The sequence below is a fragment of the Lissotriton helveticus genome, chromosome 3_1 (assembly GCF_964261635.1).
Source record: "Lissotriton helveticus chromosome 3_1, aLisHel1.1, whole genome shotgun sequence".
NCBI lineage: Eukaryota > Metazoa > Chordata > Amphibia > Caudata > Salamandridae > Lissotriton > Lissotriton helveticus.
Window position 1 is genome coordinate 1,873,293,385 of NC_136061.1, and position 15,929 is coordinate 1,873,309,313.

General features: G+C 41.7%; 1 protein-coding gene across 4 annotated transcripts in view; it reads left to right on the plus strand.

Moving 5' to 3' along the window:
• C3_1H11orf24 (chromosome 3_1 C11orf24 homolog) overlaps positions 1 to 14,877 on the plus strand; it is a 257,203-nt gene extending 242,326 nt beyond the window's left edge. For all 4 annotated transcript variants that reach the window (XM_078682856.1, XM_078682853.1, XM_078682855.1 and 1 more), the window contains one exon: positions 13,021 to 14,877. In XM_078682856.1, coding sequence (XP_078538982.1) covers positions 13,021 to 14,330 — 1,310 coding nt within the window. In that variant the 3' untranslated portion in view covers positions 14,331 to 14,877. The remainder of the gene's footprint in view (positions 1 to 13,020) is intronic.
• Positions 14,878 to 15,929: the final 1,052 nt, after the last annotated feature.

Genomic DNA, 15,929 nt, shown 5'->3' on the forward strand with positions numbered 1-15,929 from the left:
TCTGTGGTCGCTAGTGAAAACAGGCTGGTAAATGCTATTCTGGTCCATTCCCGTCTTTTTGACATACTTTATACTTACTTTCTAGTCCCCAGAATGAGCATTAAGACTACTAAGTCTGCAAGGAGTGTATATGCATGGTACAATAAAGATCGCAGGCATAAAAATGATGATCACACCTAGATGTCAGCCTCACTGATATAACAAAAGGTTACCAAAGCCCACAGCCCTGTCCCTTATTGGCTCCATGTCCTTTCTCAGATCTGCTCATTCCTCTGTGACCAGTGAGTGACCTTTACAGCCTGGCTTTCCTGTGTGTGTGTCTGTGTCTGTACATGTGTCTGTACCCCACCCAGCTCTCAGGAATACAGACGATCCACAAATCTTTCTGGGGTGGCTCCTCCACTTCTACAAGCCTCTCAGGCCTTGGGATACCAAAACATAAACCACAGACTTCTATATTCTCTACCATACACAAGCTCCGATATATCACAGCACATATATGTAATTGTCTAACTCTCTAATAAAAGAGAGAGGGACCCAAAACCAAAGGGATGGGGTACCAACAATAGACTTTAAGTCAAAAATGAAATTCCCTTTGGGCATATAAATTTTGCAGACATCAACTTCTCAATGCCATAGAAGAACAACAAATATTATGAACATAAACACAGATTTAACCATATAGACTAAGAAACTAAGAGCAATGCATAGGCTTCAAATTTATGAAATAACAAAAAGTTCAAATAAGCACAGTTTATTTATACATAAAATTAATAAAAACACATAAAATCACAACGGAATTGGGAACACAGAGAATATAACAGGGGAATGAATCAAAAACCATAAGTTCATCTAATCAAATTCATACACCTAAAGCATGGAAATACACAAAAAAACCTAAATCAAATATCAATAATGTTATTCCCTTCAGTTCAACGCGTTTCGACGGACATTTAGCATATCGCCGTCTTCATCAGGAAATATAGTCTGTATTCCCAAGAAATCTGCAATTACATAAAATATGTCTTAGTGATCTCCCTATGACATAATTTAAAACTATCCTGTACATTTAATCAAACCACAATGTCATTTTACATGAAACCCAGCTATTGCTCCGAATATCATAGCAGCCTATCCACAGTTTTTTTTATATAAAGAAAGAAGACACCATATCACAAAAGTCAGTTTTTTTTAAAACACACAAAGATACAGCAGTGCAACAAGAGTTTTTCTTCAATATAATCATCCTAATACAGACGACATGTATTTACATTTATTCACATTTATAGCAATCATATCAGTAAATCATTCGAACCCCGTTTAGGTAGTTCTATGTCTAATTACCACTCTAAATGCAATGAAATCTTGGTACAGCATTTCATATTTAATTCAGCATGGTTCATCCTAGAGTGTATCTAGTGGTAGAAGCCACCTTATACATTTAGACTCCCTGGCAAGGGCAGATGACCATCTAAGCCAATCACTGTAAAATACAGCTCTAGAGTATACCCGGGCACCAACCTCGTATCTCGAGCCTGTTACCCCAATAGAGAAATCGGTTGCTCCTATCGCGGACAGCTAGCCCTATATTCGTCGTGCGGCTGAAAAACTACTCCGCAACTGCAGAGAAAGAGGAAAGAGAAAAGGGGGAGAAGGCAAACGTATGGATAAGTACGCCTAGATCCCTCGCTAAAAAGCAGCACAATAAAAGCATAAAGTATGTCCTGACCTCTTAGCGACACTCTTCTCTAATTAATGTACGCAAGAATTGAAGTAGCTCCCAGAAAGGGCACGTAGTGATTCGGTCGAAAGTCTATCTGTGGAATAAAACCAGACACTATTTGTGAGATCACTATAGGATGTTTAAATGGTCACTATGACAACTACGGTCTCTAGAAACTACTTACATAAAAGTATTTCAAGTCCAGAGTACTCGCGGTACAAGCCTTGGATCACAGCTAGGTAGTAATTTTTCATATGACACTGATGTAGTTGTCACACTGAAAAACGAAAGTTTATATCAGTTAGAACAGTGTTTATACGGGGTACAAGCGATATAAACGTGCAACGCAGGCTCCTCTAAATCGGCCAAAACTACTTACATAAATCTTTCTCTTATACAGTGCGTCAATGTAGCTACTGCAAATAGACGTTATCCAGGCCCTTGTTGGGTAATAATTAATCCTCAGATGGCCCATATATGTAATTGCACATGCACTGCATTGTGCTACATACTAACATGATGTAGGGCAAGGGAAAGCTAGTTGCACAGCAGTGGAACTTTACATCAGTGGAACAGTAAGCGTCACTCCAGTGACAGTTAAAAAGGGCTGTTCACTTTATTAACCACTGTCACGAAAAATGGTAAATTGCCACCACGGCTTTCATGCTTCTTAACTCTGGATAAGAGCAGTACCCCTTCACTTCCAAGTTAATGCTGTGTGCACCCCTCCCAGTCTAACAAGACCGCAATCCATGAGACAGGACGAAGGCATGGCGCACATGCATGATCCGTGATTGCTCATGACGAAAAATTCGGTACCAAGTACCCAGATATCTCTGCAGCTGGGGCAGTGGTGCCTGTCCATTACCATACAGGCAGCTCTATCACCCAAACCATATCCTTGCTGACATACAACCTCCCTGTATGAGGTAGGATCTGCCATATCCTCCAGGGGTGGCAAAACATTACTTTTGTTGTGCAATGTGTATACATCTCATTCCTTTCTACCAAACTGCATCTTCCGCCCTCATCAGAGTGGCTGGCATAGGAACATGTCCGTTTTGCAGCAGTAAGTGCAGGCTCTTTTGGCCAAAGGGAACATATAGCAGATTCCGGATTCAGAAGCAGAAACTGGGTGTTCCTCCTACTACTTCCTTGTGCTGAAGGATGAAGGTCTTCGTCCTATTTTGGATCCTCGCTCTGCTAGCAATATCCTGCGAAAGGACAAATTCAAGATGTTTTTGCTAGCCAAAGTTCTCTTGTGTGGACTCTGGCGAGTGTATAGTAGTATTGGACCTGCAGGATGCTTGTTTCCATATTTTCTTCCTGCAGGCCCACAGATGTTAATTTCGGTTCACAGTGCATTAGGAACATTTTCTGGTTGTGATGCTTCACTTTGGCCTCACCAGTGCTCCTCGGGTGTTCACGAAAGGGATGGCGATGGTTGCGTTCCACCTTTGGAGGTCGGGTTCAAGTGTTTTAAGTCTCCCCTGACTGGTATTTGGAAGGAGGCTCACCCCAGACAACAGCAAACCTTCTAACATCACTAGAGTTTACTATCAATGTTCCGAAGTCACACCAAACTCCTTTGCAGGTGCTACCATTCGTCAGAGACATCCTGGATATAGAGTAGATTTGATAAGACTTCTGTCCGCAGATTCCTTACCTTAGAATTATCCCCAGACATCAGACTGGATCCAGAAATGTTTCATGAGTTGTACCCCTGCGTGCTGGTAGGTGGCATTGTTCTGCTCCACTTGATGTCATCTGCGCCGGAAATTACATTCACATGCCTATATTGGCTCCACCCAGGCACGCTGACGTCAGTTCTTTTCTTTCCGCGCCAGACAGTGCAGATCTGGGAGGAGCTACCCGTTAATAATTTTTTTACTAGGGTTTTTTTCTTATTGAGGATATCCTCCTGGTGTGGCAGGAATACATAATCTAGGAAGGGCGGCTTCAAGCCATGCGGAGCCTGACACCAGCAGATCCCTCCAAGGAAGAGAAGCAACTTCACCATCTGGACCCAGAAAGATCATTATTGTTCTAGCTTGACAACACACAAGAGTTCCGGGTGGACGGCGAACTCTTCTTGGGGTATGTTGGAGCGAAGAAAGGACCGGCCCTAAACCATCTGCTAATAGATCGTTCTCTGTATCAAAATCTTCTGCACTTTGGCTAAGAAGCAACCCTCTGAGGGTGTGTATGCATTCATTCCAGTAGAGCTAAAGCTGCAACCACTGCATTAGATTGTGGTGTTCCGGTCCTGGACGTCTGCCAGGCTGCAAAGTGGACTTTCTTGCACACGTTCACAAAACCATATTGCCTGGACAGTCGGGTCTGTCAGGGTGGGCACTTTACCTGTTCGGTCCTGCAACACTTTTTAGGTCTCGCCTAAGCAATTGCGTTAGCAATGCTTGATGGCGAGATATGTCGGGGCTTTAAACAATGCACCCAAAGGCTTTTCTAGGCGGATTGCCTACAGTGCATGTGTGCCGGGCGCGTGCACATCGCACACCATTTGTCAGCCTGTGAGCCTCGGCATCAGACTTCAAAGGAATCCGCTCCCCCGCCCGCCACGCAATGCCGAGAGCTTGTTAAAGGAGCCGCTCCTCCTGCAAGCTCTTAAACACAAGGAATCCGTTCCCCCGCCAGTGGCGTAAAGAACCTTGAGGGGGCCCCCCTGCAGGGTACATGAAGGGGCCCCCTCCGGACTCAATCTAGAGCTCCCCAGCAGAAGTGCGGTGCTGACGGGGCCCCTTGAAGGGTGAGGGCCCCCCCGCACCGCGGGGGCTGCAGGAGCCTGTGTTACGCCCCTGTCCCCCGCCCCCGCCACGCAATGCTGAGAGCTTGTTTTCTTTGAGAGCGCTATTCATGAGCGCCAGTTACAATGTGCTTTTTCCCTATGTCCTTCACTTCACCTTGCCTTATATCAGTTTTGCCCCTTGCCACTTTACGCATACTGGTGCACATTAAGCCTAACTCAGGCAGCACTGCACTGTTGTAAATAACACCTACTCTTTTATTTGACTGGCTCTAACATGGCCAATTTTGTCTTAAATTCTGATCATGTGGTGGTTGAAGTGCTGTTCGAGCTTGTTAAAGAGCCGCTCCTCCTGCAAGCTCTTATACACAAGGACTCCGCTCCCCCGTCCCCCGCAATGCCGAGACCTTGTTTTCTTTGAGAGATTTTTTTACGAGCGCCAGTTACAATGTGCTTTTTCCCTATGTCCTTCACTTCACCTTGCCTTATATCAGTTTTGCCCCTTGCCACTTTACGCTTACTGGTGCACATTAAGCCTAACTCAGGCAGCACTGCACTGTTGTAAATACCACCTACTGTTTTATTTAAAGCACAAAAGTATTCTCAAGACGTGCTTCAGCGGGTATACTGGGGAACATCTGACCAATATTGTCTTAAATTCTGATCATGTGGTGGTTGAAGTGCTGTTCCTACCACGGTATCCATTGTTTATTGTATTAATAAGTACATCACGAGATCAACATTCAACAAAGAGACAGAATAACAGTACTGCATACAACAGCACAAATATTGCTTTTTAAGTGTTTGCCTTGAGCGTAATTTAGACATAGCATAACACAACATAGCATAGCAGAACACAACATAGCTTAGCATAACAAAACATAGCATAGCATAACAAAACATAGCATAGCATAACAAAACATAGCATAGCATAACAAAACATAGCATAGCATGACAAAACACAATGAAACATAGGATAACAAAACAGAGAATAGCAAAACAAAACATAGCATAGCATAACAAAACAAAATATAGCATAGCATAACAAAACAAAACAAAGCATAGCATGGCATATCATAACAAAACACAACAAAACAGCAAAACAAAACATAGCATAGCATCACAAAGCATAGCATATCGCAACAAAACAGAGTGTAGAATAGCACAACAAAACATAGCGTAGCATAACATAGCATAGCAAAACAAGGCATAGCATAGGTTAACAAAACATAGCATAGCATAACAAAACACAACAAAACCTAGCATAGCAAAACCATACCTAGCATAACAAAACAAACCGTAGCATGGCATATCATAACAAAACACAACAAAACATAGCATAGCATAACAAAACATAGCATAGCATAACAAAACATAGCATAGCATAACAAAACATAACATAGCATAACAAAACATAGCATAGCATAACAAAACACAACGAAACATAGCATAACAAAACACAACAAAACATAGCATAACAAAACACAACAAAACAGCATAGCATAACAAAACAAAACAAAACATAGCATAGCGTAACAAAACACAACAAAACATAGCATAACAAAATATAGCATAGCATAACAAAACATAGCATAGCAAAACACAGCAAAACATTGCATAGCATAAAAAAACACAAAAACACAGCATAGCATAACAAAACACAACTAAGCATAGCATAACAAAACACAACAAAATAAAACTGCATATCAAAGCATAGCACAGCATAACAAAACATAGCATAAAAAAACACAACAAAGCTTAGCATAGCATAACAAAGCATAGCATAACAAAACATAGCATAACAAAAGACAACAAAACATAGCATAACAAAACAAAGCATAGCATAACAAAACATAGCAAAACACAACAAAACAGCATAGCATAGAATAACAAAGCATAGCATAACTTTCTCACTAACTGACTCTCACTCATTCACTCACTGTCACTAACAGACTCTCACTGACCGACTCGCCCACTCTCGTCTACTCACTGCCTGACTTTCCCACTCACTGACTGACTCACTCACTCTCAACACATATTGCATTACAAATGCAATAGGTGTCAAATTTGTGAAAGTTATATCTATTGGCATTGTAAATGACAATGCTATTAATATATCTATTTTCAAAACCAACACATAAATAAAAAATGTGTCATTTACAATGCTAATAGCTTAAACTTTCCTAATGTGAGACCTATTGCATTGCAAATGCTTGTTTGGTATGAAATTGTTTTGCAGACCCAACTCCGGGAAGGTATTGTTTGGGTATCTAATCTAAGCTAAGGCTTTTGTAGTTTGAAGTCTCTATCAGATGGACAAATTACTTCTTTTCTGCAATGCCTTATCTGTTAGAGACTCTTTGTAGCTGGAGATTGACCCACCCATTCTTCCCGCTTTGTGATCAGATTTCTAGGGACAGGGCTTTCCCCTTTCAGGGCCCTAATTGTCCACACCAGTGGTCAATCTACTTCATGTCTCGGTGCCTCTGGTGTGAAAAGTCGCAAAGAGTAACTGACGCCAAATCGCCTGGGTGGGTACTATATAGACACTGCAAACATTATTTTTGGCGTGGATGACTCAGACTACACCACGCGGAGCCAAACAATGTCACCTACCAACTCGCAGGGTTAATGTTCACAAAAAAGTTCCGGATCCAGTCTGACGCCTGGGAATAGCTCTAAGGTAAGGAATCTGCAGATAGATGGTTTCTACTAGATAAGGTGTTACCAAAGGAAAGTAACTTGTCCTTTTGTGCCTTTACTCTGAAGCAGAGTCCAAGACATTGAAGCCTTGATCCAGATGTTTTAGTCTCTGTGCTGGATTTCAGTGAGGATGACTCTGAGGCTACTAAGACTGTTGGCCTCCAGCATCTTACTATTCGAACATGCAAAATGGCACATGCAGGCTTTGCAGTGTGATCTGAAATCCAAGTGGGCGCAGCACTCTGGTAACCTGTCCGATTCCATCCAGGCATCGGTGAGGCTGCAAAAAGATCTGGGCTAGTGTCTGCTTGACGATAGCGGCAGACTCCTCTCCTTATCTCACCCAGATCTGACGGTGGTGACACATGCATTGTTGCTGGATTGAGAGTGCCATCTGGGAGTGGCAGAGATCAGAGTCCTTTGGTGTCCGGCAGAAACTTGCCTCTACATCAGTCTGTTGCAGTTGAGGGTGATTCACGTAGCTTTGAGGACAAACATTAAAGGGTGGCTGGAACAGGTTCTCACAGACCACACTGCCATGTGTGGTACTGCAACACAAACTTTACTGCATTTTAATGATAAGAGCCATATCTACTTCACAGTTCAAGGGAATCTTGACATTATACATGAGAGTACAAATTGTTGCAATTTTGCCTGATTGGGATGATCAAGACAATGCCATGTGGTACTGCAAAAAACAGGGCATGGTGGGTCTTGGTTCCTGTGCCTGTAGGCTTTACGCCTCTGGAACTGGTTGAATTGTCATAGCATTTTTCTAGTCATTAACCATTTGGCAGAATCTTCGAAAGCCAAGAAGAACAAATTCTGCTACCCACGCTTAGTGGATCACCAATGATAGTCCGACCCAGAGCTGGTACATGGCGTCTTCCAGCAGTGGGGAAAACCCTTATTTTATCTCTTCGCCACCTCTGAGACTGCAATGTCAACACTTTTTTACACTGTGGAGTTGCTAAAAAGGCTCTCTCATTTGGGGACACATTCCTCCTAGGGTGGAACTCTGGACTAATTATGCCTCCTCCCCCCGCCTCTCTTGGCTCGCATGCTGAAGATGATCAGGAATAACTGGACCCAAGTCACCCAGGGGCGCTGGATCCCCATGAGCATCAGGTGTCAGATCAAGCTGCCACTTCAGGAGGATATTCTGTCACAACAGCAGGGCATGGTCTTGCACATGGGCATAGCCAACCTACATCCCCATGTGTGGAAATTGAATGGCAGCAGTTGATTCCATTTTATCTCATGCCTGAGAGTGTTGATATCTTTACAGCGAGACACCCTTCCATATAGTCATTGTATACTGTATGCAGGGACAAGTTTGTTAACTGGTGCAACAACAACTAGATGGACCCGTTACAGGGCAAACTGTTGTATATATATTAATTTGTTTTTGGCCCAGCGCAAACTTGCACTGGGCACTGTCAAAAAATTACATGCTGACTCCTTCAGCTTTTTTGCATTTGCCGGAGCAGCCATCTTTGCTAAAATCACCTGTTGTGATGAGACTCCTTAAAGATTATAACACATGTTCCAGCCAAAGTACTTTGTGATTCCACACTATGACTTGAATTTGGTTTTCACTTTTCTTATTTGCACTTATTTTGGGTCTAAGCACAGTTGTCCACTGCACCTCTTGAACCTGAAACATTCTTTCCAGTCATTATAATGGCATTCATCTTATGAATGAGCTGCAGGCACCCAGTCCAGCTGCCTTATGCAACATTATTTCCAGACAATCTGGTGTTGAGAACTTGTGCTGCATTTCTTCCAAAATTAGTCATATCTTTCAATGTTGGGCAGGCTATCACCCTACTGGCATTTTTGCCCTTCCTCATTCCTCGAGAGAGGAGGAGAGACTGCATCATTTGGATCCCAAATGAGTCTCAGTTTTGACATTGATCGTACCAGAGACCATTCGCTGAACGATCTGATCTTTGTGAGCTTCACATGGGCAAAGAAAGGTGAGGTAATACAGAAAGGAACCATCTCTAGGTGGATAGTCGTTTGTGTTAAAACCTGCTACACATTAGGTAAGAAGTAACCCACTGAAGGGTTACGGCTCATTCCACTCGAGCCAAGGCTTTTACTACTGCTTTGCCAAGCCGGAGTACGCATCCTAATATCATTCAGGCTGCTGTGAGGGCATCAGTGCAAATATTCACAAAACGCTACTGCCTTGACGGTTAGGTCTGTAGGGATGGGCATTTTGCCCGTGAGAACCAGCAGGACTTGTTGGTCTGAGTGATTGCACAGACCCACCACCTTGGGGAGGTAGTGCTTTGGTATTTATTCGCTAGGCGAGGAGTCTCTGGTTAGAAGTATCCATCAGAAGAACAAGTTACTTATATTCGGCAACACTTCTGCTGGTGGATACAGACACTAGCTACAGATTCCTCACCACCCTTCCCCCCACCCCCGCCCCCTGTTCCGCCCCCCCCACCCCCACATTCTGTAGAATAAGGGTACAATCTAGAGATCTGCACACTGGTTATACCAGTTTGCAGAGGAGCTCTGCATCTCAGGGTACAGACAACCTTCAAAAGAAACTTATGTCAGCCAATATGAGTGGTGCTTACATGTGGCTCTGTTTGACATTTCCGTAGCGGAATGAAGTTGGTGTGGAGCTGCATGGTTCCACCTTCCAGCGCGCATGAGTTTTGCTTTAGAATTTCTCCAGATTCCGTCTGATTCCTGGGAATATTCACAAACTGAGAAACCCGTGGTGAGGTACAATATCCAATATACCACTTTTAATCCTTTAGCTCACACCCCTCTACTGCACGAACCACCTCACCTGGATTCATCATATTGCATCCTCTTAAAAGATCTCCGCTAAAGTGACCCTTCAGGGGACCCGTATTGAATTGCAGCGCTGGGCAGATGAGGAGCACCGCCCTATGATGAAGCAGGACATCCTTTAGGGGATGTGTGAGGGCACTATGAACAGTCCAGCTGACTGTCTCTGTCCAGTACTCTGGCCCAAGGTACTCTCCACCCTTGAGAGATTGTGCCTCTCTTTCTATCCTTCATAGGAGTATTAGCCCCTTGTTGAAACTTTGCAGCACAAATGAGTGCTCTACCTGAAATTTGCACTTTCCCATTTAGTTAGTTACTTTTGGTTTTGTAATGTTTAATACTTACCTGTATCAACTGTAAGACCACGCACATTATGTTGTGCTTGACCTGTATAATTGTTACTGCAAAGTTATTATTGGAAAATGTACGCCTGCTAGGAATATAACTAATAGAAATGTGTGTATATATATATATATATATATATATATATATATATATATATATATATATATATATTACCTACTGGCGATAGCCAGTAGGTATATATAGTTAGGATTTTTTTCCTATGGGATTTCTGAAAATTCTATGTCGAATAACTTTGGCGTTTGTGGACGGAATTGGCTGAAATTTTCAGGAAAATGGCACATTTAGTTTCTGAGCAGCCCCTGAAAATTTGGGGGGGTTTCATCGAGGGGGGGCCGAGAAAAAAGGGGGGTCCCAAAACGCGTTTTTCCCATTCATTTTTCCATTGGGCGGTTGGACTCACTTTTAGCTCGAACGGCTGAATGGATTTACACGAAACTTGGCAAAATTGTAGATATGGTTTGCCCGACGTGCCTTTGCTATGTCTCAATATATGTGCTCCAGTGGATTTTGAGAAATTAACGTTTTAAAAAATATATATATCTGTGACAGCGCTCCGGTTAGCGCCCCGGTTCGCGTACCGGACGCGTAACGGAACTTCGCGAAGCTGATTGGCTCTCCGGTGTCTGTCAACATTCTAAACAGTCCGGAGCGGCCGCCATCTTGTCTCTCGGTAGGATCGAGAGACAAGATGTGGTGAAAAACGAAGGGGGAAATGAAGGAAAGGGGGCAAGGTAGACCCCTCCTGACCCCCTAGGATTGATGAGGGGGATATTAAAGTGCCCCGTGGGGCAAAAAATAAATAAAAAATGTTGCGATTTTTCGCGGTAGAGGCGCTTCCCGGTACGTGAACCGGGCAGCTAACCGGCAGCGTAACGGGAGCCCGCCATCTTGTGTTTTTGGAGCGTCCGGTTCGCGTACCGGGTAGCGTCCTGGTAAGCGTAACAAGGGGAAAACCAAGAGAAACAGTAAAAAAAAATTTAAGGGAATAGATTTCCACCAAATTTGGCAAAATTGTAGGGACTGTTTGTTTGATGTGCCTTTGCAAGGCCTCAAGATATGTGCATGTGTGGATTTTGTCTAATGAAGGTTAAAAAAATATATATATATCTGTAAGCGTGCTCCGGCGCGCTTACGTTACGGGTTTTGTTTGCGCTGCAGAGCCGATACGTCACGGTTATGCGACGCGTCATGAGGCGTCTCACGTGGCTACGTGATACGTCACGTAATAAAGAATATATTTTACAGCTATAGATATTAGCTTTTCAAAAACCAATGAAATTCACTGAAAAAACCATAGGTTATAGACCATATATAGTTAGGAATTTGCATTTACAAAACCTTGAAAATTCACTGAAAAAACCATAGGTTAGAGACCATATATAGTTAGCTGGACATTTTATTGATATAAAACCAATGAAATTCATATATAGTTAGTTGCACTAACTATATATTTCGCGCATCCGCAATCCAATGCTGATGATGTCACATATTACATCATTCATGACATGGTCAGTGACATCACTGATGACATCACTGATGACATCTCAAATGACATTACTGATGACATCACTGATGACATCTCATTTAACATCAATGATCACACCACTGATGATATACTTCATGTGATAATACAATGCACCTCCTTACACTCTAATATAACCTCTGTTACACCTAGTGTAAAATACAGAGTATCATTTTTTAAACCATTGACACACGAATACCATTTACTACATACGCACTCACTGATTCCTACATCTACACACACATTCACTCATTCACCCATACAATCACTCGTACATACAGTCACTCATCATTACAACACTATCATATGCACTCATACACCTATGCAGACACTCACACACTGCCACTCATCCATGGAGTTACTCACACACCTAGTCAGTCCTGTAAAGAATCAATCACACTTTCATTTCTTCATCTAGACAGTTAAACACAGTTAAACACAGAACAGCTTACATTTTCACAGATATACTAACACATACTTACTCACTTATACAATCAAATCCTTCATCCATACTCTTATACATCCACTCATTCTTCAATATGTAAAACATATTTAAACTTTAAAAAAACACACAGACACTGGATGATGTCATCAGTGATGTCATCAGTGATGTCACTGACCATGTCATGAATGATGTAATATGTGACATCATCAGCATTGGATTGCGGATGCGCAAAATATATAGTTAGTGCAACTAACTATATATGGAATTTCATTGGTTTTATATCAATAAAATGTCCAGCTAACTATATATGGTCTCTAACCTATGGTTTTTTCAGTGAATTTTCAAGGTTTTGTAAATGCAAATTCCTAACTATATATGGTCTATCACCTATGTTTTTTTCAGTGAATATATATATATATTATATATTATATATATATATATATATATATATATTTTTTTTTTATCTGACAACCTCACTACCAGTTCACTGTAACCTTGTATAGTGCAACGAACTTTACTCAAAATTATTGCATGATGGAGAAACAGAAAGAGGGCTCTTGCACGGAAGCATTTTGAATGTTTTAGAAACGCTGAGCATTGGCAGAAATTTTTTGAGGTTTATGTACATTTGGTGTTGCCTATTCTGCTCCATTCTTTATAACACTATGTTTACCTTACTGCAGGTTTCAAAGATTTTACAAAGAGGAAGAAAAGAGATGCCCTGGCTGTGTTATATTTAAAAAGAAGAGCTGCAAATGAAAATGACTCTATCACAACCAATGGTACAGTGACCTCCGCAACAATGCCAACTACCTCACCAACAACTGTATTAGTGACGCAAGAAGCTACATTGGTGCCACTACCAGACACCTCTTCAACCACCAATGGACCACTAACAGCCACTTCAGCGACCCCAAAGTTAACCAGCTCTCTATCAACAAATGTTACCATACAAGCCCTTACAAACACCACTCAGCCAGCTACTTCAAGTATGTTAACAACTTTATCGACTATTCAGACAGCAACCCAGAGCAGAGCAACAACGTTGGTCCCCGAACCAGCAGTTGTCTCTTTACATACAACTTCAAACTCTTCTACACTTACAATGCCTCTCACTCCAAAAACCACATACGCAACACCAGCAAGCAACGAAACAGCTGAAGCTACTACAGAAACGTCGCCCTCGACACTGAAATCAACAGATGGGACCAGCTCCTCCACCACGAAACCATCCCCGCCAACAAGTCCACAGATTTATACAGTACCCTCGCAACCTGAGCCAACCGGTTTCATAATATCAACCATCAAATCAGCTACACTCAGAGATGCTGATACATCTACAGTGGAAATAGATGTGACCACCGTAATCCCAAATGCAATTATTACATATACCACTGAATCTAAATCACAGACCTCCGATTTGGAAACCATAAACACCACGCAGTTGGCCAAAAATGATTCTCTCTTCTACAACACAACAGATCGCCTTCTTGTGTCAGTTACTGGGCAGACATTTACCATAGTGACCGAAGCAACCCCCACTATTACCGAAATTATTTCAGTTATAAAGACCCCCAAAACTACCCTTTTACCTACCACCACGCATAAACAAACTATCCCTATTAAGACTGAAGAGCCTCCAACTTCCACTGCGACTCCCAAAAAAGTAACTACTACGTCTAAAACCACACTGCCCACTTTGCAAGATACACACAGAACTGGTTCCACAAACCTTACCCCTCAGAGCTCTACAAGCATCCCCGGGGGCAGCCAAAATGATGTGAACGGTGACAAATATTTGAGTGCCACATGGCCTTTAGCGAGACATTTGATGGACACAAGTTCACTTTTAGCTGTTCTTTTATTTGGTATTGTATTTTTCTTAGCAGTAGTTTTTGTATTTGCTGCCCAAGCCTATGAAAGCTACAAAAAGAAGGACTACACCCAAGTGGACTACCTAATCAATGGAATGTACACAGACTCAGAGCTATGAAATGACACTGGCAGAAACTAAGGTCTTCAACCTCATATTGTAGAAGCTTATTTTATATTTGCTTGAACAGCAGTGAATGACAGTGCTTCCAAATGAATTACGGTGCAATTTAGGAAATATGCCATGGACTGTTAATTTTAACATTTTATCACAGTGGATCAACGGGATGCCTAGCAGTATTTTAAAGTTGGAAATAATAATGCAAATCAGCAACCTGATCGGAATAATATCAATGGCTAGCCCATTGAGGAATTGCTTGAAGCTGTATAATTAAGCCTTTCTTCCATTTTAATTTTTTTTCTTCCTTATGCCTCAGAAATCAGGTGGGGGCAGGGAAGGTGTACTATCCAGCACTTTATCTTCTACTTTTGTATTTATATGAAATGTGTTAAAATATAGCAACATAAAAGTGCCATTGCTAATTTTATTGCTGATAACTGTCTTTTCTTCTGGAATACATGTTAACGTGCCAACTATACAGCTATATGATTTTATTTTTATATACATCATGGAATAAAATGTTAAATAAAGATAATTTTGGGAAGAATTGTGACTTTGTATCGTATGTTTATTCCATTACAAAACTAGAGTGACACAATTTCAAGTGAGCTGTAAGGCCCAGAATAGTAAATGATCGAAAAAAGCATGCAAACTGTTGTTTATAATAGAATAAGAACTGAGTTGCCTTCATCAACGTTGGAAATATTAGCTGAGTCAACCACATGACCTCTTGGCATTTATGGCCTTGGTGGATTTTCCTTTCTTTTAAGTCTTTACAGCAAAAAAAAGAAAAAAAACTCAAGCTAGCTAGATTCCCCAATATAACGGCACACTTTGAACAGTCCTCAAATTAATTCTATGGTTGAAAGGTCATTACATTTTATTTTAGCAGTAAGATTGAAGGCTGAGCTTTGGTGACATTTCTGTTAACCATCTTCACTTTTAGTCCTCAGCCTGTAGAAACAGCGATGCGCTGATATGACTTGGAGTTTTAAGGAGACCTTACAGTTGATGAGATGATCACCCTAAGGGACTTTGACCTTTTGTGATGGGAGGAATGCCCAGCCTCTCAGGTCGGAGCTCGCAGATTGGCGTCACCGTCATATATTGCAAACGAACCACACTTCTCGTTCAGAAGCACAGCGAGCCCACCAGTCGGTTTGTAAGCCAATTTCATTCATTCTGGTCAATGCACAATGCAGCTTAACATGTTTCAACCCTCCTGGATCTTAGTCATATACCAAAAGCAGGGTAGTGAGCCAATAATCTTTTAAGGACCTGATACATAGATATTGAAAAAGACTTCCTTATTAGTAATTTCATCAAAATAATGCCAGTAATATTGGTCACCAGTTCATTTCAAAAGCAGGCATCTGTGATCAAAGATTTTTTTTACTCCAAATGTAGTTCTTAATTAGTGCACAGACATTCATGCTTTTATAGAATCATTCCAATTTGACAACATATCATACGTGGACCACAGTATACATAGTGCATTGCGTTTGTGCTAGTCAATACGTTACTCTCATTGCCTCAAGGAAATCGATTTAATGTAGAGCATAGTAATTTATTGTCCTGCCACTCACGAAAGACAACACC